The 25,565-nt window shown below is 34.3% G+C and overlaps 2 protein-coding genes across 2 annotated transcripts; both read left to right on the forward strand.

The window, feature by feature from the left end:
• The first annotated feature begins 231 nt into the window (after positions 1-231).
• LOC130745399 (protein unc-13 homolog) lies at positions 232-17,761 on the forward strand. The gene is made up of 27 exons (XM_057597614.1): positions 232-511; positions 749-813; positions 919-1,094; positions 1,192-1,256; positions 1,619-1,949; positions 2,973-3,039; positions 3,144-3,297; positions 3,999-4,166; positions 4,309-4,419; positions 4,648-4,857; positions 5,239-5,340; positions 6,065-6,286; positions 7,283-7,357; positions 7,471-7,551; positions 9,421-9,603; positions 9,699-9,854; positions 10,812-10,904; positions 11,059-11,130; positions 12,249-12,366; positions 13,195-13,379; positions 13,919-14,000; positions 14,557-14,649; positions 14,724-14,830; positions 15,396-15,473; positions 15,546-15,641; positions 16,523-16,618; positions 17,348-17,761. Exons 2-27 carry the CDS (start codon positions 806-808, stop codon positions 17,519-17,521), a joined length of 3,303 nt encoding a protein of 1,100 aa, XP_057453597.1. The 5' UTR covers positions 232-511; positions 749-805; the 3' UTR covers positions 17,522-17,761.
• A 1,349-nt stretch (positions 17,762-19,110) lies between these two features.
• LOC130745400 (peptidyl-prolyl cis-trans isomerase CYP22) lies at positions 19,111-23,898 on the forward strand. Its single transcript, XM_057597615.1, has 7 exons — positions 19,111-19,369; positions 19,865-19,888; positions 20,998-21,085; positions 22,849-22,941; positions 23,283-23,315; positions 23,420-23,476; positions 23,564-23,898. The coding sequence occupies exons 1-7, from the start codon at positions 19,188-19,190 to the stop codon at positions 23,672-23,674; spliced, it is 588 nt and encodes a 195-aa protein (XP_057453598.1). The 5' UTR covers positions 19,111-19,187; the 3' UTR covers positions 23,675-23,898.
• Positions 23,899-25,565: the final 1,667 nt, after the last annotated feature.

The raw sequence follows: 25,565 nt of genomic DNA on the forward strand, positions 1-25,565 counted from the left end.
AATAGGAAGGAGTGTAGGTTAAGGAGAAGGGTGTATATTAAGAGGAAATGAGGAATGATTGTCATGTAGGATTTTTAATGAAATTAGCCAATCATGAGATGCACGTAGGCGATGATTGAACCTAGAAAAACCCCTGAATGTATATATTATGGATTATGGATTATCACCAATAATAAATCAAAATATGCAATTTTTGTTTAATGTATAAAGAAGAATTCATTAGATCCCAAATTTAATAGAACTCAAAAAATCAAAATTGCTTCCATTTCGCCTCTGCTAGCAATTCAGTCTTCACAGCTCAACTCTAGTAATCAACACAAAAAAAGTTTCAATTTTGGCATCAAATTCGCATACCCATTTGACTTTTCTTCTCCATTTCCCCTTCCATTCTCCGCATTTTCAAGATCCATTCAGCTCACGATCTCTACTGTGAAGGAAACAAGGGCTACTGCTTCAAAATCAAAGTGGGTTTTTGCTTTGTGTTTCACCACCCCATCAATTCAAAACTCGGGTACTTCCTTTTTTTCGTTGAAAGATTTCATTTTGACTTGCTTTTTGCTGAATGCATGAAAAATCTGAAATGGGTCTAATCTGAACTCTGATTTTGCTGCTTTTCTTCTATAACTGGGTAGTTTTGGCTTAAACTTGATTCACAATGATTATGCTGCTTTTCAATTTTCCAATGCATAATCATTATATCTTTTCTGCTTTTTGTGTTTTAAACTGTTTTCAACTCTTCATGTTGCAGAAATAGCACAGTTGCTGAATTTGGTAGCAGTTCAGTGTACTTGTAGCTTTATTCACCATGGAAGAGTAAGTGTCTCTTTTTTCCTTCACTAGTTGTTAGATTTTGGAATCCAGATTCTGCTTAGTAGTATTGGCATGTGACCTTTGTTGTGGTGATTTAATGAATCTCAGAGAGAATGCCATAGATCTTCTCCAGAGATACCGAAGGGACAGGCGAGTACTTCTCGATTTTATGCTTTCCGGGAGCTTAATCAAGAAAGTGGTAATGCCACCTGGTGCAGTTACTCTGGATGATGTGGATCTAGATCAAGTTAGTGTTGATTATGTGGTCAATTGTGCCAAAAAGAGTGAGTTGAATTTTATCCTTTGCATTGCTTATCATCTTCTTCTTTATTTGGTTTTGCTTTCACCGTCTTAATCATATATTCTTATTCTTCTGTGCAGGTGTAACGCTTGAGCTTTCGGAAGCAATTAGAGATTATCATGATCATACTGGGTTACCCCAAATGGTATGTTATGTTTTGGTATTTTTGATATATTTGTCATTTGTGTATGTTTGTCCATTTGTACACATTTACGTATTAGAAACAATGTATTGATTTAGCTTGTGCAATTGTATACTAACATATTTCATAGTTACTTTCTTACTATGTTTAGATGTCATGCTGCACTTTGTCCTTTTTAAACTTGTAATGACTGGTCTTCCCTTTTTTAATGCATGCTGATGAATGTGATGCATCTTCAAAACCCTTTTGCTAAATATTTCTATTCATGCTTTATAAATTCTGTTCCCCTCCCGCTTCATTGAATGTCTGTATTCAATTGTTTCTGAGGATTATATTTGAATGTTAAATGCTTCTGCCTTTAACAGAGTGACACAGGTTCAGTTGGTGAATTTTATTTGGTCACTGATCCTGAGTCTTCAGGTTCACCTCCTAAAAGGGCACCGCCACCTGTTCCAATCTCTGCTGCGCCTCCTGTTGCTGTCTCCACTCCACCACCTGCTTATCCAACATCTCCAATTGCTTCTAGTGTATCAAGATCAGAGTCTTTTAACTCCACACAAGAAAAGGAGCTAACGGTGGATGACATTGATGACTTTGAGGATGATGACAATGCTGCGATGGTTGATAGTCTCAGGGCTAAAAGGACTCTAAACGATGCTTCTGATCTTGCTGTAAAATTGCCTTCTTTTTCCACAGGTGATTGTTCTTGGAAACTTATCTGTTGGATATGTTCTTTGCATTCCATTGATAGAAGTCGAGAACCACTGAGAAACTGGGAGAAAGCAAGAGAAAGTGAAAGCAAAGTGTAGATCTACATGATAAAATTTTATATTTCTGAATTGTATCTGAATTAATTGCATGAACCTGTTACAGGTTAGGTGTTAGGATTCTCATTTAAATTCCTAAATGAAATCCAAATGAAAAACTGCTAACCAGCTAGGCTTACAGCTTGGCAAGCTACACTTGCACATATGACCGCTACTACACTACTGAACTGAGTATTAGTCTTAACACACACTGATCTTATGAAGTCCAAATGTTATTAGTAGAATAGTATTTTGACGTGAAATATCTGGAATGTCATGGAAATAAGGAGACATGAGTAAGAAACTTGAATGAACCTACCATCACTGTTAGCCATCATGGTAAAGGTGACGGTGGGCCCATAAAAAAGTCCTTACACTAGGAAGAATAGGGTAGTTTTTGCAGGGGTCATTTCTCCACAACCGTTTAGTGTGTAACTGTGCAACAACTTGAATCAGTTAACTATTGAAAAGATGGTAAAGTATTAGAAGGTTTGGGCATTAGTGGAGATAATGTATGAAAGTCCCAATAAGGAGAGTAGACTAGGTGGAGTATAGTCCAGCAGATAGAGGAAGAGGGAGACTAAAAACAATTACAGCTAAACCATTAAGAAGGATTTAGATTCAAATGGTTTGCTAGAAGACACCATTTATGATAAGACATTATGACGTGTTTGATCCAGGTAGGAGACCTTGCGGCAATGGAAAAGGGCTTTAGTGTTTGTTATTGTTAGAGCTATATTAGCATTTCTTATCCTCGTTCTTTGTACTTTTGACAGTTTCTTGTAATGATTTGTTCTTTCAATGAAAAATGTTAAGCTATATCTTTTGGATGTTTTATGCATCAAATTTTAGTTGAAAGGTTAAAACTTCAGCTGCCATGAACTTTCCTAATTTGTGGTGTTACTGCTTGCAGGGATCACAGATGATGATCTCCGTGAAACTGCATATGAGATCCTCTTGGCTTGTGCTGGAGCCACAGGGTATGTTATCATGATATATATATATATATATCTTTTTTTTTATAAGATTCCTTAGTGGATTCTTTTCTATGTGTGAAATCTTCGACCCATTTCTTGTATAACAGGGGTCTGATTGTCCCATCTAAAGAAAAAAAGAAAGAAAAAAAATCCAGTTTGATTAGGAAGCTTGGGCGCAGCAAAAGTGGAAGTGTTGTATCCCAGTCTCAAAATGCTCCTGGATTAGTTGGCTTGTTGGAAACCATGCGTGTTCAATTGGAGGTATATACTTTGATCTCTGTCCTTCTGATTTTTCCTCCATTATGTATTTTTATTTTTACCAAGTAGCTTGGTGTACTTTGATGAATATCATAATTTAGTAATGATTCAGAAGCTGAGTTGGCATTTATTAAGGTTGGTTTTGAAGTTTTGTCTAGAAACTTAAGTATCTTAAGGTTCTAGTTTACATGCTCATGGTTTAAACTGATACATGACACTTGCTTCTGAAAATCAGTACACTTGAGTTCAATCATAGTTTATTTCTATGGAGCTCTCTTCTTCAAAGAGTTATAGGGTGATAAAAACTTGATATTTTTGTGGTGCTTTTGTTCGGTTAAAGGATGTCTTAAGACTCAGTAGGCTGAAGTGGAGTTAAACTGTTAAAGTGAACTCTTTGGGATTTGATCCCCCGAGGGACTTGGGTACCAGTTGGCTGTATGGAAATTGATAGGTTTTGAATCTGTGATCAGTTCGTTATAATTCTGGATTCAAATTTAATTTCCTTATGCTGCACTTATAAATGTGAGCTTTCTTTGAATACAGATTTAGCTTCTAAACCTATGTTTATATTTATTCCCTTACAAATGACACATTTTACAAGTCTTATCATTATTTAGCTGGAATGAGACAGCAAATGTTTGTAAACGGTGAAAACCTGGTTGTTTATGTTTTCTGCGCTCATATATATGGATGTCTGGATGCAGATATCAGAGTCAATGGATATTCGAACAAAACAAGGGTTGCTAAATGCTCTTGCAGGAAAGATGGGGAAAAGGATGGATACTCTTTTGATTCCGTTGGAGTTGCTTTGCTGTATTTCACGCACAGAATTTTCTGATAAGAAGGCTTTTATACGTTGGCAGAAGAGGCAGGTAGTAAAATCTGTTTGAGACTATTTTTCTCTCCTTCATGTACTCTATTATCTTGTGATTCTGTTCATGGAAAGATGATGATGCTGGTATCTAATAATTTTTTTTGTCTACGTTGAACATTTCAAAATCTGTGTCAGTACAGTTAAAAGTTTTGGAGGAGGGTCTTATTAACCACCCTGTCACTGGATTTGGTGAATCTGTGCGCAAGTCAAACGAATTGAGGATTCTTTTGGCAAAGATTGAGGAATCTGAGGTGTGTGAAGTCTCTCTCCATCTCCCTGCTACTTATAATATTTCCTCTATCACTCTCTAACTAACTCCCACTAACTAATTTAACTACTCTTCTAACTAACTATGGGTAGCTATCATATTGGCATTTGGTCTTAAAAATTTGCTTACTTTTAAATTATGTTTTATTGTCTGTCTAGCACGATTCTTATAATCATGTGTGTTTCATTTCACTTTTTTATTTGTTCTTCAGTTTCTTCCTTCTTCAGCTGGTGAAATTCAAAGGGCAGAATGCTTGAGGTCTCTTAGGGAGATTGCCATTCCACTTGCTGAGAGGCCAGCTCGGGGTGACTTGACTGGTGAAATATGCCATTGGGCAGATGGTTACCACTTAAATGTCAGACTATATGAGAAATTACTTTTAAGTGTATTTGACATGCTAGATGAGGGAAAATTGACAGAGGTTGGTGTCTTTTACTTGCCATGGCCATTATAGCATGATAGTTTGAACCATTACATCCGTAAATTGTTATTGCGAAGCTATGCTTCTGGGTTTTTTTGTTTGCTCAAAGTTTAACAAGTGAACAGTGATACAACCTATGTTTCTTACATGGGCTGTGTAATTGATGGATATGATTTTTGTTAGTATGAACTATGAAGGGAAAGTAAACAGAGAGTGGTTGTGAACATGTATATTCAGTTGCAATGTGAAGCTTGGATAGGGTTCTATTTTATCAAGATAAAAAATAATTGAAATGAAACTTTGATTTGATAAACCACTGAACAAAATAGAAATAAGATTGAATCTCTGAATCGTGTCATCTGTGGCTCTCCCTATTTTCAGGAAGTGGAAGAAATTCTTGAACTTTTGAAATCGACTTGGCGAGTTTTAGGAATCACAGAGACAATCCATCATGCATGCTATGCATGGGTATTATTTCGTCAGGTATATCCATCACATTTTCTTTTCTAAAATTACTTTTAAGAACCACTGTCAATTTTATAGTTGGACACTTGGACTGCTATCATGTATTGTCATTGAATGCCTCAACTTAGTTGTAATTACAGTAAAGCTGAAAGATACAACTATATTTGTCTCATCAAGGACTGGTTGTCTATGTGAGGTCTTCGTCTCATGACTCATCTTAATTTTCACAAAAGCAATTTAAGTTCTAATGTTTCACTTCACCTAATTTTTCCTTCTCTTGTCAATTTTTGATGATCACTTTCTGTAACATTGAATAAGAATTCTTATTCTCCATGACTATGGTAGTCATGCCTATGGATGATACGTGAAGTTTTATCAATAAGCTTGAAAAAAAGTTGAACTCCAGTATGTCAAAAGAACAAGCAGTGTTAGATTTTGAATAATATTTAAATTTAGCATAATGTATTTCCTTGGATGCTTGCCTCCATAATTTTAATACACCGATGCCTCTTTTGACGACTTGATTTAGTCAAGATGCCTCCGTAAAATTCCAGTAATAGGGATATGTTCACGTGCTATTTAGCTTGATTTTTTCTGCCATCTAGCTGCATTACTTATTTTTTTCCCATAGGTCATTACAATTTACAGTACTATTTAAATAGCTATTATTTGTTGAGTAACATGACACAACTTTTCCTTTTGAAATCATTATTTAATGTGAAGGTATTTTATTTTGGGTTAGTATGTTATCACAAGGGAGCAAGGGATTTTACTGCATGCAATTGAGCAATTAAATAAAACACCACTGATGGAACAACGAGGCCAACAGGAGAGATTGCACCTTAAAAGTTTGCATTCCAAGGTTGATGGTGAACGAGAGATGTCTTTCTTACAGTCTTTCTTAACACCAATTCAGAGATGGGCTGACAAGCAGCTCGGAGATTACCATCTGCATTTCAGTGAGGTGTGTTAAACTGTTTAGGTTATTTGGTACTACTTTAATTAGATACTTGGATATGTTTCTTTATATCAGTTTTCTGATTGTTGAAGATCTTTTGTGAAATAATATTTTGTATTATCTTTCTTTTTTGATATTGGCTGTTTTCAGAGTATTCCTTATCCTCCTCCTATTTGAGTAAATGTTGAAGTACTATACAGTCCCTGAATAGATAGTAGCTGACTATATTTATTTATTTTATTTTATTGCTTGCTCATTGACTCACGTATGTAGAAGAGAGGTATTGAAGAAGGATGGGGCTAACAATGATAAGGGACTCTGTTTATGAGAGGAAGGAGTGGGTTGTACTAGGGAAATGAAGAGTTTTTGGTCAGTGAATGGGCAAGGGACTGGCGGAATCTGTAAGAGGATAGGTAAGTTAATGGGGAAGGGGATTCAGAATCATGGAGGGAAAAGAACTAATTAAGTAACTATACATCTTAAAATTTGGGTTAGGGTGTTAGGCTTAACTCTGCCCCATAAACTAGCTTAGGGGTGAGGATTGCTCTACCCTTTATAAGGGACTATTTTGACCATATCTCTAGTCAATATGGGACTTCTCAACAATACATAAGGATGGAGCAGAGGAAAAAGGGGAGGAGATCAGAAAATTGGGAATAGGTTGTGGGTGGCCTTTGGCCTGGGAATGACTAATGCAGATCCTTGGTATTAAGTTTGTTTTTTCTTTTCTTTATTTACTTGCTGACGTTTCTGTTCTAGTCACCAGATGATTCTCTTCTATAAGGTGCTGAGCACCCTTAAATAAATTACACCGAGTTTCAGTCCCTGTCAGTTTTGTTTTGTTTGTTTACTTGTTTATTTTTATTACAAAAATACTCTTGACATCGTTTCTCCTCTTTTTCCTCATCAAAACCTGTTTTTATTTCCCCAACTAATTGTAGTATATTATTATTGAGTTGTGACTCTAATTTTACTTTGCAAAATTTCTCATGTACTTTTTAGGGTTCAGCAAATATGGAAAAGATTGTTGCAGTTGCAATGATTACCAGGAGGCTTCTACTGGAAGAACCCGAAACTGTGTGTAATTTGGTTTGATGATATGTTTCTCATTTGAATAGATTTGTAAAAATTATTTCATTGCAGTTATAAGTTCCTTTTACTGAAAGTTACCTTTACCATTTCTCCTGCAGACCGTGCAGTCATTGCCAATTAGTGATCGAGATCAGATAGAGATATATATAACATCATCAATTAAGAATGTATTTTCAAGGGTGAGTACTCTGGTTTATTATGGTCAATTCTGATAATATACTTTATTTTGTGATGATGTTTGAGTATCTATAGCTCTCGCATGCTCTATTTTTGCATTGAAATATGGAATTGACATTCAAGTATTACTTTCCACAGGACTGATAATTGATAAATGACATACAACTTTCAAATCTTCCCATTCATTTGGGTTTTGAGTCAAGTTTTTAAAAAGGTTTAAAGGGTCCAAAGGCCCCTGAGATTACAAAGGGAATCAAATCCAGGACCTGGAAAATTTTCGCATCAAATTGAGTCCCTAAGAAAAAAAAATTAATTCAATTAAGGCCAAATGTTGCCACAGCTCAATTTTGTCCTAGTCACTTTTACCACGTGACTTTTATAATTATTTTTTTAATTCCAACTCATTTATTTAAGTAGAAAAAATTAAAAAACTTAATAAATCCCTAATTTAAATAAAATTCCTTAACTAAATAATTACCTAAATAATAACCTAATCTAATAATCTAATAATAACAAAAAACATCAAACCCAACAAGAAATTAACAATCCCTTCAACATCAAACAACACAGATCTAGGGTTTCACTAACAATTCACAAATCTTCATCCTCAACCCCAACAACTGTTATCTTCTTCCTCAACTCCCAAAAAACTCATTCTTCTTGTTCTTCTTCCCCACCCCCACCCACCCAACAAACCCAAATCTTCATCCTCAACCCCAACAATTGTTATCTTCTTACTCAACTCCAAAAAAACTCATTCTTCTTCTTCTTCTTCTTCTTCTTCTTCCCCACACCCACCCACCCACCCACCCAACAAACCCAAATCTTCATCCTCAACCCCAACAACTGTTATCTTCTTCCTCAACTCCAAAAAAACTCATTCTTCTTCTTCCCCACCCTCACCCACCCAACAAACCCAGACAACCAGAACCCCACCACCCTCAATCCACATGCGAATCCGAGTTCAGTCTCACCTCACCAACCTAGATCCAGCCCAGATCGAAGCATATCCGGACAAATTGATGCAAGGAGATGGCAAAGGTGCAGCAAGGAGAGCTTGGGTTTGGCAATGGCAGCAAAAAAGGGTTGGGTGTGGTGGTTGGGGCGGGTTTCAGTTTTGCTGGTTGCTGGCTAAAGAAGATGAAATTTGGGGTGGGTAGATAGTGGTGGTGCGTGGGTTTGGAGGTGTTGAGGTGGGTTGGGGTCTTGTTTATGGATTCTGAATTTTTGGTGTGGTTATGGGTTTTCAATGGTGGGGGTTGAAGAGGTGAGGAAGGTTACAGAGAGTGTTTTGTTTTATTTTTAGATTTAGGTTTTTATTTACATTAGAGATTTTATTAAGTTTTTTATTTTTTATTTATGCTTTAATATATGAGTTGGATTTAAAAAATTAAGTTTTAGGAATTTTTTCAATTAAAAAAAAATTAAAATGCCACGTGGAAAAGCTGAGTAGGCTAAAATTGAAGCCACTTCAGCATCAGACACACTTTGTCCTTAGTTGAATTAAAAAAAAATTCTTAGGGACTCAATTTGATGTGAAAATTTTTCAGATCCTGGATTTGATTCCCTTTGTAATCTCAGGGGCCTTTGGACCCTTTAAGCCTTTTAAAAATTACTAATTCTATTTACATTTTGATAGAATTTGGCTCTAGCTTTAAGTATATATCAGAGAACCATTGGAAAATTGGAAGCAGAGATGTACTCAAAATTGTTTTATTTGTCTCTCTTTATCTTGCTATGTTCTTTTAATGTGCAGTGGAACACTTGCTTTTGCTTCTCCTTATTTTCTTTAATTGCATCCTTTAGGATAGAGGAAGATTTTGTTTTTGTATTCCATTTTATGCCTTAAGGAATCTCTTTGCTTTGTGCAGACACTGCAAGTTGTTGAAAGAATAGATATGTCACATGAGCATCCCTTGGCCTTGCTTGCAGAAGAACTCAAGAAGCTCCTGAAAAAAGATTCGGTAACTTTCATGCCTGTTTTATCTCAGAGACATCCTCAAGCAACTGTTGTATCTGCATCATTAGTTCACAAACTTTATGGGCACAGACTGGTGAGTGTACACATGATTTGCATATATCTTTTTCCTGATCACATTGTGGAATATATCTTTAAATTGATCGAAATTTAATCTGATTGTATTTTCAGAAACCCTTTCTGGATGGTGCAGAACATTTAACCGAGGATGTCATTTCAGTATTCCCAGCTGCTGAAAGTCTAGAGCAGTTCATAATGGCGCTTATTATTTCTGTATCTCAAGAAGAAAATGCTGAGATCTTGTTGAAGAAATTGAATCTCTACCAGGTCAAGTGTTTATATTACTTTTAGAGGACACAAAATTGTTATCCTTTTACTTGATACTGAGAAGATATCCATCTTGTCTCTTGTCTTTATCTATACATAATAACATTCATGAATTATTAACAAGAGGAAAATGATGAAAGTAATATAAAATGATTTCTTACTTGAATAGTTGATCAGATGTATTTTGCTGTCACTTATATAGGAGGACCCTGTTTACGTGTGCCATATACATGATGGATGATGCTTGTACTCATTTGAAACATGTGTTAGAAATAAAAGGATTTCTTATGTTTAGATCCAAGGCCAGACCAAAATTGCATTTAGACAATTAGATCAAAAGCTAATAATAAGATAATACATTTATTAGATTTTAAGGAAATGAATGACCTATTTTTTAGGCGAGAGAGTCAGAGTAAGATGAGGAGCCTAAAATACTAGGGTTTAGCTAGTAATATTTTTTTGTGAGAAGAAAATATTAGCAGCTAGTAATGTTTTTTGAGTCTAAAATTCTTAAAATTTGGATTAGGAGTTTAGGACTAACTCTACCCCAAAAGCTAGCTAATGGATGAGGATTGCTCTACCCTTTATAAGGAATATTTTGACAATATCTCTAGCCAGTTTGGGACCTTTAACAAAAACAAAGATATACTTGCAGTATATACCTTCCTATATAGCATTTAATAAAAATTGAGGCGCCCTAAAGCATTTGCTACCCTCTAACCAACTATTTTAAGATCACTAGTTTATTTGTAAAATGCCAATCTGCGGATGACAGTTGGTGGTGGGCGTAATGTGGATGATCTAGGGGCTTGTTTGCTTTCTGTTGTCATTATGGTGTATTTTACGTATACTTCTCTTGGTTTTCATTCTCCTCTTAGGTAGGTCTGGCATACTATTGTCATTTATTTCCTACACTTATTCTAAACTTCTTGTCCTTGTCCTTTTTTTTTGTTATAGATTGAGACAAAATCTGGAACATTGGTGCTACGCTGGGTCAATTCGCAGCTTGGAAGAATTTTAGGTTGGGTAGAGCGGGTTATTCAACAGGAGGTACCCCTCTTCACCAGTGCTATCACTGCTATGTTGTAATTATCGATTTGTGCATATTTATTCTTTTGCTTAAAATGTGTCTATTCATCTTATGTCCTTCTATTAAGCTTCTTTAGTGTATGTGTTTGAATGACTTGTTAAAATACTTTCACAGCACTGGGACCCAATATCTCCTCAACAGCGGCATGCTGGTTCTATTGTGGAAGTTTACAGAATTGTCGAAGAGGTAAGAATTTGGTAGTCTTTCTGCGATTTATTATAAGGTAGTATGGAAATAGTAGGTTTTCATCATCTATTAGCTTTATTATTATTCTTAGTCGCAAAAGTTACTCTGTTAGGTGATGTTTGCCAAAGCCTTGATAAGGACTATTTTGGACATATCTCTAGTTAGCCCAGGATTGCTCATCCGGAGCATGATTTTGTAGGACTGCAATGAAGGCAGCATAGGGTAGCCAAAATGGAAGTGGAATTTCAAGGGGTAGCCGCAATGAAGGCGGCTAGGGGTCCGTAATGAAGGTAGAATTTTGGGTTCAATATTAGATGGAGCATAAGCTCTCATGTCATCTTAGAATTTGGGCTTTGTTTATCTTAATCCCAAAAGCTATTTTGTGAGGTGATGATTGTCAAGGTCTTTAAAAGGATTAGTTTTGATATATCTTTAGTAGATGTGAGATCTTAACAATTATTATTAATTTTTAAATACTTCTATTATGATTGTCTTTTTTGTTGTTATCATGATTATGCCATTATCAAAGTTTACTTTTTACTCTAAATTGGCATCTATTAGAATATAATATAAAACCATTAAAGTGGCATGGTATCAGAGCCTCTATGACCTTGACATGGTATCAGAGCCTCTATGACCAAGCGGTTTAGAGTTTGATCCTTGCTCCCCTCGCTTTCTAATTAAAAAGTGGAATTTAATTAAGCACATGGTAGGCGGGCCTGTGCATTTATCCATGCTTCAAGCCCAAAGGGTTCTTGGTGAGGGGGCGTATTAAAGTATCATATAAAACCATTAAAGTGACCCGTACCCAACAACTTAAGCTTTTGGGATAATTGGTTACTTGACAGCATCTTATATCTTTTGTTAGTGTTAGTTGTGAAATTGCTTGAGTAGAATTACTGCATCTTTGTGTTGAGTAAAATGTGTTTATCACTTGGGTGGAAGCGAAGCTTGGCTCAACCTCTCCTTCAGTAGTTCAGTGTACTTCATCTTTGATATTAAATTAAATGTTTCTGCATTCGGCCATTAACATGAACTTTTATTTCTCTGATTTTTTGATTCCCTGTGTCCTGCTATCTACTGCACACTCAATTCCTTTGCTATTTTATTGGGTGCAGACGGTTGATCAATTTTTTGGTCTGAAAGTTCCAATGAGGTTTACAGAATTGAATAGCTTGCTCCGTGGCATCGACAATGCTCTCCAAGTGTATGGAAATCTTGTTGTTAATGACTTGGGTGAGTAGATAGTAGATACTATATTTTGGTTTGCTGATGGTTCTAGTTAGTGCATATGGATTGGGATCCTCTGTCAACAATTATTTGAAAATTATTTCAGAGGGAGGGATTGAATAACTCGATATATAACAGTATCTTTGAGAAAGCTGCTCTGCATCCTTGTCTTCAAAAAACTGACCTATGGCACAAGGGAATCTAAATCCCTAGAATAGCAAATTCAGATGTTCATGTTTTAGTTTTCATAATAACAAAAAAATTGACTACCTTTTGAATATTATATTGTCTTTTCAAGATTTCAATTTGTTCTAATTGTAGTGGTGGTCACCTGATGAAGAAGTTGCATTTTATTTGTATGATGACTCTACGTCGCCTCTTACGCAACATGGAATTATCTGTTGTGTATGAAAACTTGTGGAGTAGAAAATGAAAGTATAGGACTACTTAATTAGTAGATTCATTATAGTAAAATTTCTACTTGTTAATCTGACCACTCAACGATATCCATATCAACTGGCTCAAGAAAAGAATTTATATCAGGCTGACAGGGAGAAGTTTTTGTTTGGTGAATCCTAAAACTTGGCCGTTAAGTTACAGTTTTTTCACTCCGAGTATTGGTGCATTACCTTCATCCGTACTATTGCCAATTGCTTAACTTTATTTTAATATATTATGCAATCCTTATATTTCTTTTTTATTTGAATGTTTGATGTTTCTAAGATTTTTAAAAACACTTCCTGATATATCAGTTTGTCATCCTGTGGTAAGGGATATACATATTCTATAGATGCCATATTTATATGAATCCTAAGGTCCCTTTTGATAACACAGCAAGCAAGGAGGACTTAATACCACCAGTGCCTGTTCTCACGCGATACAGAAAGGAAGCTGGAATAAAAGCTTTTGTGAAGAAGGAACTATTTGATGCTCGGGTGCCTGAGCCTGATGAAACAAAGCCCAGTGAAATTAGTGTCCTAACAACTCCAACACTTTGTGTTCAATTAAATACTTTATATGTGAGTTCAAGCAAAGATGAATTATACCTGCCTTAAGTTTCACTTTTGTTTCTGTAATTTTGAGATTTTTTTTTTTCATTTCATCCTACCTTCTTAATAAGCTTCAGTTATTGGACCATTTCATTTTGTTAAATGTTTTGTTTCTATTTCTTATAGTGAGAAAAGGCTTTGATAGTTGTTTTATTTACTGGTTTTTTGACAATGAGTTTAAACAATATTTCCCTTGGATAACTTGCCAAGTTAGGTGTTGAGGAGGAATGAAAGCCCCCCAGGGTTTAATAAAGATCAAGAAATGGGATATATGAGGTTACTGCTTGTAGAGTCTAAAAATAATGCGGCTGAAATGCTTTTTTCTTGATGACTAAGGAAATTTCTTTCCCAATATTAGTAACTACTTCATTGAGCAAGTTATCTGATTGCAAAAAATACTATCTAAATAATTTTATTTTGATACTCCTCCCTAATATTTATCCACTATATGTTAAATATTCTATCATTATGTTTCTAGCATAAATAATGTTTCTTTTTGCCATCTCCAGTATGCGGTTAGTCATCTGAATAAACTGGAAGATAACATTTGGGAGCAATGGACAAGCAAGAGGTCCCAGGAAAAACTCATAAGTACGTGGCAAACTGTTATATCTGATTTTTATTGTTACATATCTTTCAAGCCAATTCACAATCATGTCCAAGCATTCATTTATGAAATTGGGGGGGGGGGAGGGAAAACATTATTTTATTTATTTTTGTGGTTCTATAGTGTGCTTGGTTTCAAAATGAATGCATATGTTTTAGAGGTTGTCTCTTTGCTGTTATATCAATATGGTTCATTTGTTCTCTCGGGTGCTTATCTCTTAATTGATTCAAGGAAAATTACTAACATGCAGAGAAATTGTTGCATTGGTAAGCCGCTTGGGCTTGCTGAAATTTATTATTATTTTATCCCTAATATATTTATTCTTTTATCACAGAAAAGGAATATGAATTTTTTTATTATGTGACCTCATTAGTTATACTGATTTTGATCTCTTCTGGTGTTATCATGTACATGAGAATGTGTAAATACTTCTGTTGATGTTCCGTTTGTTTCCTCTCTTCATATTCATATCTTGCTTAAAATAATAATCATAATTTATCAGAATACTGAAACCTTTCTTATTAAACACTTTTTCTATAGAGAAATCTGTTGATGAGAAGTCCAAAAAGGATACCTTTGATGGAAGTAGAAAAGTTATAAATGCGGCTATGGACCGCATTTGTGAGTACACTGGTGAGAATTTGGAACCTCATGTCTTTTCTTGCAAATCAAACTTCTCTAATTACTTGTTAATTTTCAATTTACAGGAACTAAAATAATCTTCTGCGATCTAAGAGTACCATTTATGGACAACTTATATAAATCCAGCGTCTTAGGAGCCAGGGTGGATGTACTTATAGAACCGCTTGATATGGTAATATTTGTCTTGTTAGAACTTCGAAAAGCTGTCATTATCTTCTGTTGTACTTGTTATTGCTTTTTATTTGCATATAATTAATCTCATTCAGCTACTCCCCCCAGTTATTTATCAAATGATATTTAGATTCAATTCTGGATATTTGTTGTTAAATATTGTGAAAAAATAGAAGCAATTCTATTCTGAGATATTTTATGTTAACCGATATGGAATATATAGATAAGGTACTTCTTAAAACAACTCCCTGAAACTAGGGACCTCATAATCAATTAAACTGCAACAGATATAAAATATAATAGTCGAGAAAAATATCAGGGAGAAAATAAACCAAATAAAAAAGATAGAATTCCTAAACTTACTACTGTTAGTTAGAAATAGGAATATAATTTGTCTGTTTGATATTGATGTTGACAACAAATATCAGTCATTATTGGATCGTTTTTCCTACCTACCTGTAAATCGTAAGTCAAATATGAATGTGATGGATCTTATTCTTTCTATGTGTATTCACTTGAAAGTCTGAAACTTAATCTTGTGTTTTTTCGCTTTTGATTTATTCTAGGAACTCAGCCAACTTTGTGATATTGTTGTGGAGCCCCTCAGGGATCGAATCGTGACAAGTCTTCTTCAAGCATCATTGGTTGGTACCTTAGTCTTCTTTTTAATAAACTTATCACCAATATTGTGATTTTAACATTTTCCCACTTGCCAGGATGGCTTACTCCGCGTTATCTTAGATGGGGGTCCATCAAGAATTTTCTTTCCTGGTGATGCAAAATTACTAGAGGAAGATCTGGAGGTCCTTAAGGTACTCTAGTCATTTTAATGCCCCAAGGAAACTGTATCCATAATTTGCAACAGGCTCTCATATCTTTTGGACTTTATTGCTCCTTTTAAATAAAAATGAAAATCTGTGTATGCTAATGGTGCAAAGTCAGAAAATGGTTTAGCTTGACTTGGCAATGTAAGACTGGTTTTTTCTTTTGATAGAAATTTAAGAGCTTTATTAAGCCTAAAGTATATACACCATCGTTACTCTTAGAATTCGGGTTAGGCCAACTCTACCCCAAAAGCTTGCCTAGAGGTGAGGATTGCTCTACCCTTTATAAGGACTTACATGGCCATATATGTAGTCAATGTGGACTTCTTAACAATTACACCGGGTGTCAATGTAAAATTTCACATTTAGTGGCTACATAAAGGATGGTTGGTTAGTACTTAGTAGAAGCCCCACTGCATTAGGATGCTCGACTGTAGATCAATGGTATAAGAAGTTGCAAAAAGTTTTAGGGAGAATAAATGTTTCAACCTGAGACCTTTTTCTGTTACATCTAAATCATTTTATCCTGCATAGTTGGAAAGGTCGAACTTTCCTTTTGATCTGTTTTACTCCTCCTATGTTTCCCCAAGAACATTCATTCGCTGGTTTTGGTCTGTCAAATTTACTACTTAACACATATGTTGGATAATGGATTCCCGTAAAATAGCGATTCTGCTCTTTCTTCTGTTGGTTGCATGTGGAAAGCCCACGATATATTTCATAATGAAAGAACAGTTTTCTTGATTGGAAGATTATGTGCTATGTTTGAGTTTTTGGTGTATTTTTAGTACTTGTATGACAGCATCAAAGACTTGTAATGTCTGAAGTATCCCCTTGTTTTAGCTTCACTGTGTGGATGCATCTTGTAGGAATTCTTTATCTCTGGAGGTGATGGGCTTCCTCGGGGTGTCGTCGAAAATCAGGTTGCACGTGTGCGACATGTGATCAAGTTGCATGGCTACGAGGTTCGTTCATATATTTCTTTTTCTGTCTGCAGTCTGCACAAATAATCATATACAGATGACAGACTGAAAGGCTTAGATTAACTTTTTCTGTCTGTGGTATACATGTTCAGGTTGCTCACTTCTCCAATAATTTGAATACTTCTAGGCCAATACAAATTAGAATACTTCGTAATTAGATAAATGATTGTATTTTTTTCTGCTCGCAAATTACAATGGCTCCATTAACTTCAAAATATTAATTCACTTGAGGAAGATGAAAAACTGAATATTATTTCTGATAGTTTAAATGTACAATCATTAATCACGACGACTCTGCTCTATCTTGTTTAAAATTTGTGTTCTTATGAGAATTTTATTCATGTTGAGTCTCATAAAGAATACAGTAGCAATTCAGTTTCAAATGGTTTGAGCTTGGAAGCAACCTACTATCTATGGATAGGCTAAAACAGACTGCTATTGGCTGCTTTGCCTATTTTAATGATTATTGTATTCCTATGTATGTATCACATATATCAGTGTCTTGACTGTGTTTTCTTTGGCTAGCTAGATATCCAATAGCCTTAGCCAAATCAAATGTCCATGCTTTCTATTAATGCTTGTGTTCTGATAATCCGAGTTTTGTTGTCAAATTCATTATTATATTTACATTCTCTTGTAATTTATTACCGGGGGAATTTAATTTCTTATAACCATCGTTCCTCAGAAAGTATAATCTTGATTATCTTACAGACTCGAGAGCTGATAGAAGACCTGAGATCTGCTAGTGGCCTGGAAATGCATGGTGGCAAAAGCAAACTAGGAGCTGATTCCAAAACTCTGTTGAGAATATTATGCCATAGGAGTGACTCAGAAGCCTCTCAATTTCTGAAGAAACAATACAAAATGCCCAAATCTTCTGCATAAGGGGAATGTGTACAACAAAAGGAGCAACAAAATTTTCATTGACGCTAGCTTTCTGTGAATATTCACTGCTGCCATTGTTTGCAATCATTTTTGGTATTTTCAAAATAGGTAATTTGCTGTATAAATAGGTGCTAGAGCTAGTCTTTTTATCTAACTCCAATGTGATTGATCTTCATTTGTAAAATTTCCTTCCTTTGAATGCTTTAAGAATTCAATTAATGAAGCTGCAATTCATTTCTACCCGGATAAATAAGTGACATGTCTTAAAAAATGATCCTAATGTTGAATTTATCCCCTAAACAACTAACACAATTTTCTTTGATTCCGATTTGAATGTGCAATCTCCCTCCTATCATCAGTTATCAAATGAAAGAAAACACCAGTTTGGAGTGTGAAAGAGTACAAGTTAAAGTATGTTTTTAGTCTCCTTAAAATTGTCAATATTTAATTTTATTCCTTGGTTTCTAAAAGGAGAAAACTTGGGTCTAGTGCTGTATATCTTAGCAGTCCAGTGTTGTCATCTGTAAATTTAATCCACCTCATACAATTCTTTCTCTCTCTGCACAGTGCTGCATAATCTATGTTCTTTTTTTATCCTCCAAAACATCAAAATTGTAAATCCAAAGACAAAGCCTTCCAGGTTTTGTTTGTGTTTATCAAACCAACCCTCATTGTCTCTCCCTTCCAGGTAGACTCGTACAAATGAAATTGAAGTTTCGAAAATAAAATATTTGATTTCAATTTGATGAAAGTGATTTTTAAAATTGATTTTTAAGGTTCTCACGAGTAAAGCCCTTAAGTAAAAACTTTTTATATTGATAATGATAGAGATAAAACGTTAGAATTTTTGTTTAGAAAATAAAGTGATATGTTATTTGCGATTTTTTTAATAGGTCTAACATTCTAGGGGTTCTTGTTAAAGAAGATGTATCAAAGGGAGAAAACTGAGAAAAAAGGGCATAGATTCCAATTGATGTAGCACACATGAACTCAATTATGTAAGAGTAAAAAAAAAGTTAGTTAAAGTCCGGGTTAGCTCTTAAGCGTTTACAATTCTAGGTATACAAAGTGAGTTACATCCCATGTAAATTCTCTATTTGATAAACTCAGGTGAACTCATAAGTTTATTGTCAAGTTCACGAGTTCAACAAAAAATGAAAAAAAAAAGTTACTTATTAAAATGAGGACATTTCATGATAGTCTTTGCAATATTATTTTGATTCTTCAAAAATTTCTCTCGCTTTATATCCCTTTTCCTCTTTTCTCTAATATTTCTTTATATTGTGCAAAAGAGTTGTTTGCGGAGCTAGGGACATATAGGTTGGGGAGTGGGAGATCTGGTGATCGATTCCTGATGGATGCAATTTATCATTCCGATGTAAAAAAAATAGTTTTGCCGTAATATTTATAAAATTGCGTACAAACCTTGATTTTCAGTTTTTGTTTTTGTTTTCGCATCCACTTGCTTCCGCAATTTCGAATCAAGTAGGACACTATAGACGGCAAAACTTTCCCTATCAAATAGTTAACGCAACATTCATTGAGACTCAATCGGTTCAACTTAAAACCGGCCTGAAGGAAGAAACGGTCCGACCCGGTTGTGATCGAATTGAAAGTGTAGAGTTGCGTAGTGTTGGAGGGAGTGAGTGAGAGTGAAAGGGTTTGAATGGCGTCTGCAGCAGCAGCAGGAGGAGGAGGAGCGAACACAGGTGTGGAGTGGCACGTGCGTCCTCCAAACCCTAAGAACCCAATCGTCTTCTTCGATGTCACCATCGGTAACATACCAGCTGGTAGAATCAAGATGGAGCTCTTCGCTGATCTTGCCCCCAAAACCGCTGAAAATTTCAGGTACATTTCTTCTTTCATTTCTTTTGTAGCTTTGTGAGTGAGGTTCCATGAATTGGAGAACAAAACCCACAATAAAATCAAGGAATAGGTAGAAAAGAAGGGTTTAGTGTCTTGTTCATTCTGTTAGATGAGTAGTAACCTATGAAATGAGATTTATTTTCATTTTCAAGTTATTTATAAATGAATAGTTTAAATTTATCATCTTAGTTGATGTCATGTGATATTATCTGTTTGCCTTTACAATTTATGGAACTTAAGTTTCAGCTTTCATGTTCAGCTATGTGATGACCATCAAAAACATGTTTGTAAATGCAATACTTGTTTTCGAGCGTGATATAAATGATTTGATAAATTCTATAAGACAGTATGTTCTCAATCCTTTTTAAACTGCATTTTCCGACTTTCTGGATATTTGTTATTGCACTTGAGACTCTCTGTATTGAAAAACTCATGTCTTTCCAAAAATGATGAGTTTGGCTATTTGTTATTTGGCAGGCAGCTGTGCACAGGGGAGTACAGGTAATGAAACAATCTTTCTTCTCCCACTTTTTATTTTATATTTTTCATTTGGATTTGTGAAATGTTTTGGTCTATCACTTTTTCCTTTTAAGGATACCCACCCACCACCACACCATTATCATCTCTATACTGTTATAATCTATTCTGCTGAATTGCTATATCAGACTTGTAAGCTTAATCTTTGGTTAGGAACATATTCGTGCTATTTCCTGCTTTCAAACTCTTAAAGTCGAATAAGGATCATCGTAGGGTGTTTCGTGTTTTCTTTCTTATCAGCATTTGTTCTTCATGATGAGGAATTTCTATATAGGATTGAACTGCGCTTATAAATCATGAAAAGTATTCTTACTTCTGTTTTAATTTGATCCTTCTCATAGAACTAAAATTCTATTATTTTGGAAGGCTGGAGTTACCTCAACCCCAGCATAAAACTTGTTTGCTGAAATAGAATCCCAGCACATTGAACCCATAGGATCATAAAATCCTATCAGCCCCCCCCCCCCCATTCAGGATTATTTGGAAAACACCCCGTCCAAACCCAGAAATACCAACCAGAAACTAACCCAGGAGAAACCCCTTGTTGCTATAATCTTGCTGCAACTGAAGTCTGCATTTGAAATCTAACCCATATCCTTGCTTCAACTGAAGTCTGCATTTGAAATCAAATCCATATCCTTGCTTCAACTGAAATCTGCAACTTCTCTCTCCAGATAACTGCAACTTCTGCTAACCACTTCAGCTGATATTGATGCAAGTAGATCTGTAGATGTCATTGCTTCTGGTCCCTGTATCCGTGATTGACTTGGCACCTTTTGTCTTACCTCAGTCTTTTGCGTCCGTGCTGCTAGTGGATGCCAATGGGATTTGAGAGATGAGAGAAATATAAAATTATTATATTAACTAAATATGTATATGCTAAGATTCTGGATCTAACAAGAAAATAATATATCTGCATACATGACACCTATTATGTATTTTAAACCAAAGCTTTTTTGTGTTATTTTTACATTATTGTTCCCCCTGATGAATTTGATCCTATACCAGCATGTTTTCCTTTTATGATGGCGAGGTTAAAACTAATACTTCCTATAATCTGATTTTGTGGACAGGAAAGCAGGACTGCCTGTTGGTTACAAAGGTTGTCAATTTCATAGAGTGATTAAGGATTTTATGATTCAGGCTGGTGATTTTGTAAAGGTAATTTTTGGTCAGTTTAATCTTTGATTTTATTCGTTTTACATATACCATGCAAGTGCGAGGGTGTATGTGTATGTTGGCATAAATGATTTATAACTAACAGAACCTTGCAGTTATGTTAGTTATAAAGTCCATGTTTCTTGTTCAATATTTTGTGGAAACTGTCAATTGACCTTAGTTGTATTTCCAAGTATATTTTATCATTTTATTCATTCTACTATTTTGTTGATATTTTTTATTCATGGTAGGGTAGATTTATAAAGTTGTGATCATATCATATAGAAGGAATTCCAATAGTGGTATACCCAAAGCATAGAAGATTTCCAAGTTTGAAAAGCCTTTTGGAATAAAATGCTACTTATTTTTCACAGCATAGCAATTGCATATACCTTAAGTGCTGGAATTATATCTAGTCCATATAATCATGTGGACTTTCTAGCAGATCATTGTCTTTGGTAATTCAGTTTAAAAATTGAAACACAAAATGAGCCATTGATTTAAATGGAGACATAATTTTGATATATTTCTAGTTGCTCAACATATTGATACTTAATACTATTTTAAACTTTGATGTCCCTTTCTCCCCTTATTGAACATAGAGTTCAATTGTCAACTCAATTTGAATCAGCTTTAATCATCAGCTGGCACCATTTATCTTCATCTGGTATTCATAGAAGATTTCCCTGTAAGGCTGTAACCAAGATTTCCCTGTAAGGCTGTAACCATAGGTATGCAGCTACTATCATGGGTCCACCTTGAGTCCTTATCTTTTATTTTTGTTTTAGATGTGCTTACCAAGCATATCCAATAGACCATGCTATGGTGCATGTTTTTTGCATAAGATAATATTTAATTGCAGAGTGAAGAGAAGAAATAATTAAAAAGTAGAGATTTGGAGGCAAGCCTTGGGAGCACATAGCTTTCATTTAAGTAGAAGTGAAATAACATATATGGATGCAAGTTTTGCAATAAGCATATAGATGCTAGCTTAGATGTGAAAATTGGAGAACATACCATATACCACAAGTATCACAGTTTAAGTATCTTGGGTCTATCATACAAAATGATGGGAAATTGTGGGAAATGTCAACTATGGAATCCAAGCAGGGTGGATTATATGAAAAAAATGCTTCGGTGTAATTTGTGATAGTGTCAGACACAGAACTCCAATTGAAACCAGAGGCTCTTTCCTTTTAACAATCTGGCTTTTGGAAGTGGTTTCTCCTCTAGATTGAATTGGCCTCCCTATCAATTTTGTTGCATTGCTTATTTGTTATCCATTTTTTTCTTCCCACTGAAGCATTTTACTCTTTCTGTTATGTTATGTACCTTGAAGTTTTCTATTGTGATATCATCCTGTTCAATTCTTAAGAAGAAGCATTCATATTCTATTTATATTGATTATCTAGACGGTGGGCTGTCGATGCTTTGCCTTTATATTGATGTTTTATTTCTTGTCATCCCATCCTTCGTTAAATAAATCATACATCTTCGCTAGAAATTATTACATTTGTAGTTTTGTTGCATCTTCATGGAAATAATCTCAAAAGGTTGAGTTTTAGTTTAGAAAATGACTTCAGTAGATGCTTAGGATTTAATTTCAGTTCATAAAGATGTATGATGTATTGATTTGTCAACTGAATCTACTCTGAATGCAGTTTTGCCTTTATACTGCCTGTATAAAATGTTGTCAGTTAACAATAATAGAATTAAATCCTGGTTTTAATTATATCAATTCTTATTAATGTAGTCTTCCTTGGCAGGGTGATGGTAGCGGATGTGTTTCAATCTATGGACTCAAATTTGATGATGAAAATTTTGTTGCCAAACACACTGGCCCAGGTCTTCTCTCCATGGTATGTGTTTACTGTTTCAATCTGCTGTTATTTTGTGGTATATGAAAATACAGAGGCTGTTGATGTAATAGAGTGTCTAATCCAGGCTGTACAATCCAGAAGTAGCTCCTTAATTAGAGAGCTAAATGACTGTATGCCTACACACAAATTTACAAGATATTTCTGAACAGTTTTAAGTAATAATAATCTGCTTCCTGAACGCTTTGAAAGCATATTATTTTTCTTTTGCCAATGTTAAACCAATTATGCCACCTATCGATTCAATTTGTATGGCTAAGTCATGCCTTTACTTATTGCAATATATAGCAGAAAACTTAAATCCAGTTTGTGTAATCTTGCAGGCAAATAGTGGACCTAATACTAATGGTTGTCAGGTAACATTTCAATGGCCATTCCCTTCCTCTTCTGTTTTCTCAGCGTTAATGTTAAATTGGTAAAGCTCTATTTCTACTGATGAATCTTCTCTTCTCCCTTGCAGTTCTTTATAACTTGTGCAAAGTGTGACTGGCTTGACAACAAGCATGTTGTTTTCGGGGTATGATTTAGCATCTATACTAGCATCTTTCTTCTCTTAACTTTTGTGTCTTACATTTAGCCATTTACATGTTTTCCCTATTTGCAGAGAGTGCTTGGAGATGGTCTTTTGGTTGTCAGGAAGATCGAGAATGTGGCAGCTGGACCCAATAACCGGCCAAAATTACCTTGTGTCATTGCTGAATGTGGTGAAATGTAGTAAAATTTAACATGATGTCAGTGACAAACTGTAGCTCTCTAATTAATAGTTGACAATCCTCTGTTTGCAACCGTGAATTACCATACAGATATGGGTTTTCTATACAACGATATTTCTGAGGCCACCGCATAATTATCTCATAAGATAGTTGAATTACACAGCTAATTGGATAATCCTGCTTGGAATACTGGCTTTGTAGAATGAATGATCTTTACTTTGGTGCATTTTTTTGGGTCCAAAATCATCCATGATGATGCTAAATTTGTAATTTTCCCACTGATAAAAAATCAAGACTTAGAAATTCTTCTTATTCTAATAATTATTATGGAACACGTGACGATACGAAAATATAGCTGAACTAAAATGGAGAGAAGTTATATTGTATATTATTTTTTTGGGTACATCGGAATTGAAAAGATAAATTACAGCCCTCCAGAATTGATTTCAGGACCTCTCTCCCAACCTATATGTTCGCAACTCTTACTACTTGAGTTCATTTAGGTTGTTGTATATATAAAGCCACATTATTTATTGATTTTTTAAAAATAATTCACATTTTACACGTTCCAAAGGTGTACCCTCATAGCAATATAGGTAAAAATTTAACAATTAATCCTACAAATGCATCTACGCAACTTTAAGTCACATGTTTCGTGAGAACCATTTTCATATACCACACAATTGCTACAACACTCATATGGATCGTCAGGGTTGCAAACATAATAAGGCAGTTTAACATGACATTTCTTTGCAGCTGACATTCGTACTTGTTTAACAATTGATCCTACAAATGCATCTACGCAACTTTAAGTCACATGTTCCGTGAGAACCATTTCCATATACTACACAATTGTGACAACACTCATATGGATCATCAGAGTTGCAAACATAATAAGGCAGTTTAACATGACATTTCTTCGCATCTGACATTCGCACTTGTTTTCCTGCACAATTCAATATATTTGGTCACATACATACATCACAATTTTTTAGAGAACCAAATTAAAACTCATGAAAATTAGAGCATACCAAGATCAGTAGAAAAAATCAAAAGGAGTATGAAAAAACAAAATAAGATCTTCATTGTCTCCTAGATTTTGATAACCAATTTTCACAACATCCTTCAAAGGAGAGAGGGGTCATTCAGTTGTATATATACTCAATCAAGTAACTAGAGTCATAAGCATTTGACTAAAAAAAGTCATAAGAATTTATCAAATTAAATATTTAAATTAATTTTGAACAAGTAATGTCATTAAGCAAATATTAATGACTAAAACAGATTAAGTAAATATTATATGAGCTAAAAAATGAAATATTAATATTAAATTATAAATATTAAAATACTTTGACTAACTTGAATAAAAAATATTATTAAATAAACAAATAATACTAAATATTCATTTGTTCAAAAAATACTAAATATTCCTAATACATATTTTTTTATATAAAAATAATATTAATTATTAATACTAAATAATGAAGACTCTTTTATAAAATTAATAGTTTAGTTTTTTAAAATTAAAATTAATTAATTAATTTAATTTATTTTAATTACTATTTATTGTTTCAATACCTTTTTAATAAGAGTCTAATTACTATGGACTGATAGTTCAAATATTAGTGACTTGATAAAAAAAATACTAAATATATTAGTTAAATATTACATGAGATAAAAAATGAAATATCAATATTATTAAGTACATCAATTACTAAATTATAATTATTAAAAATAGTTTGACTATCTTGAATAAAAGATATTATAAAATAAGTAAATAAAACGAAAATATTTTAAACGTATTCTTTTATTTGAAAAATGAGCTCCCGTAAAAAAAGTATTTGAAAAATGAGCTATTAATACTAAAAAATGTGGACTCTAATTTATCATTAC

The sequence above is a fragment of the Lotus japonicus genome, chromosome 3 (genome assembly GCF_012489685.1).
Source record: "Lotus japonicus ecotype B-129 chromosome 3, LjGifu_v1.2".
In the NCBI taxonomy this organism is placed as follows: Eukaryota; Viridiplantae; Streptophyta; class Magnoliopsida; order Fabales; family Fabaceae; genus Lotus; species Lotus japonicus.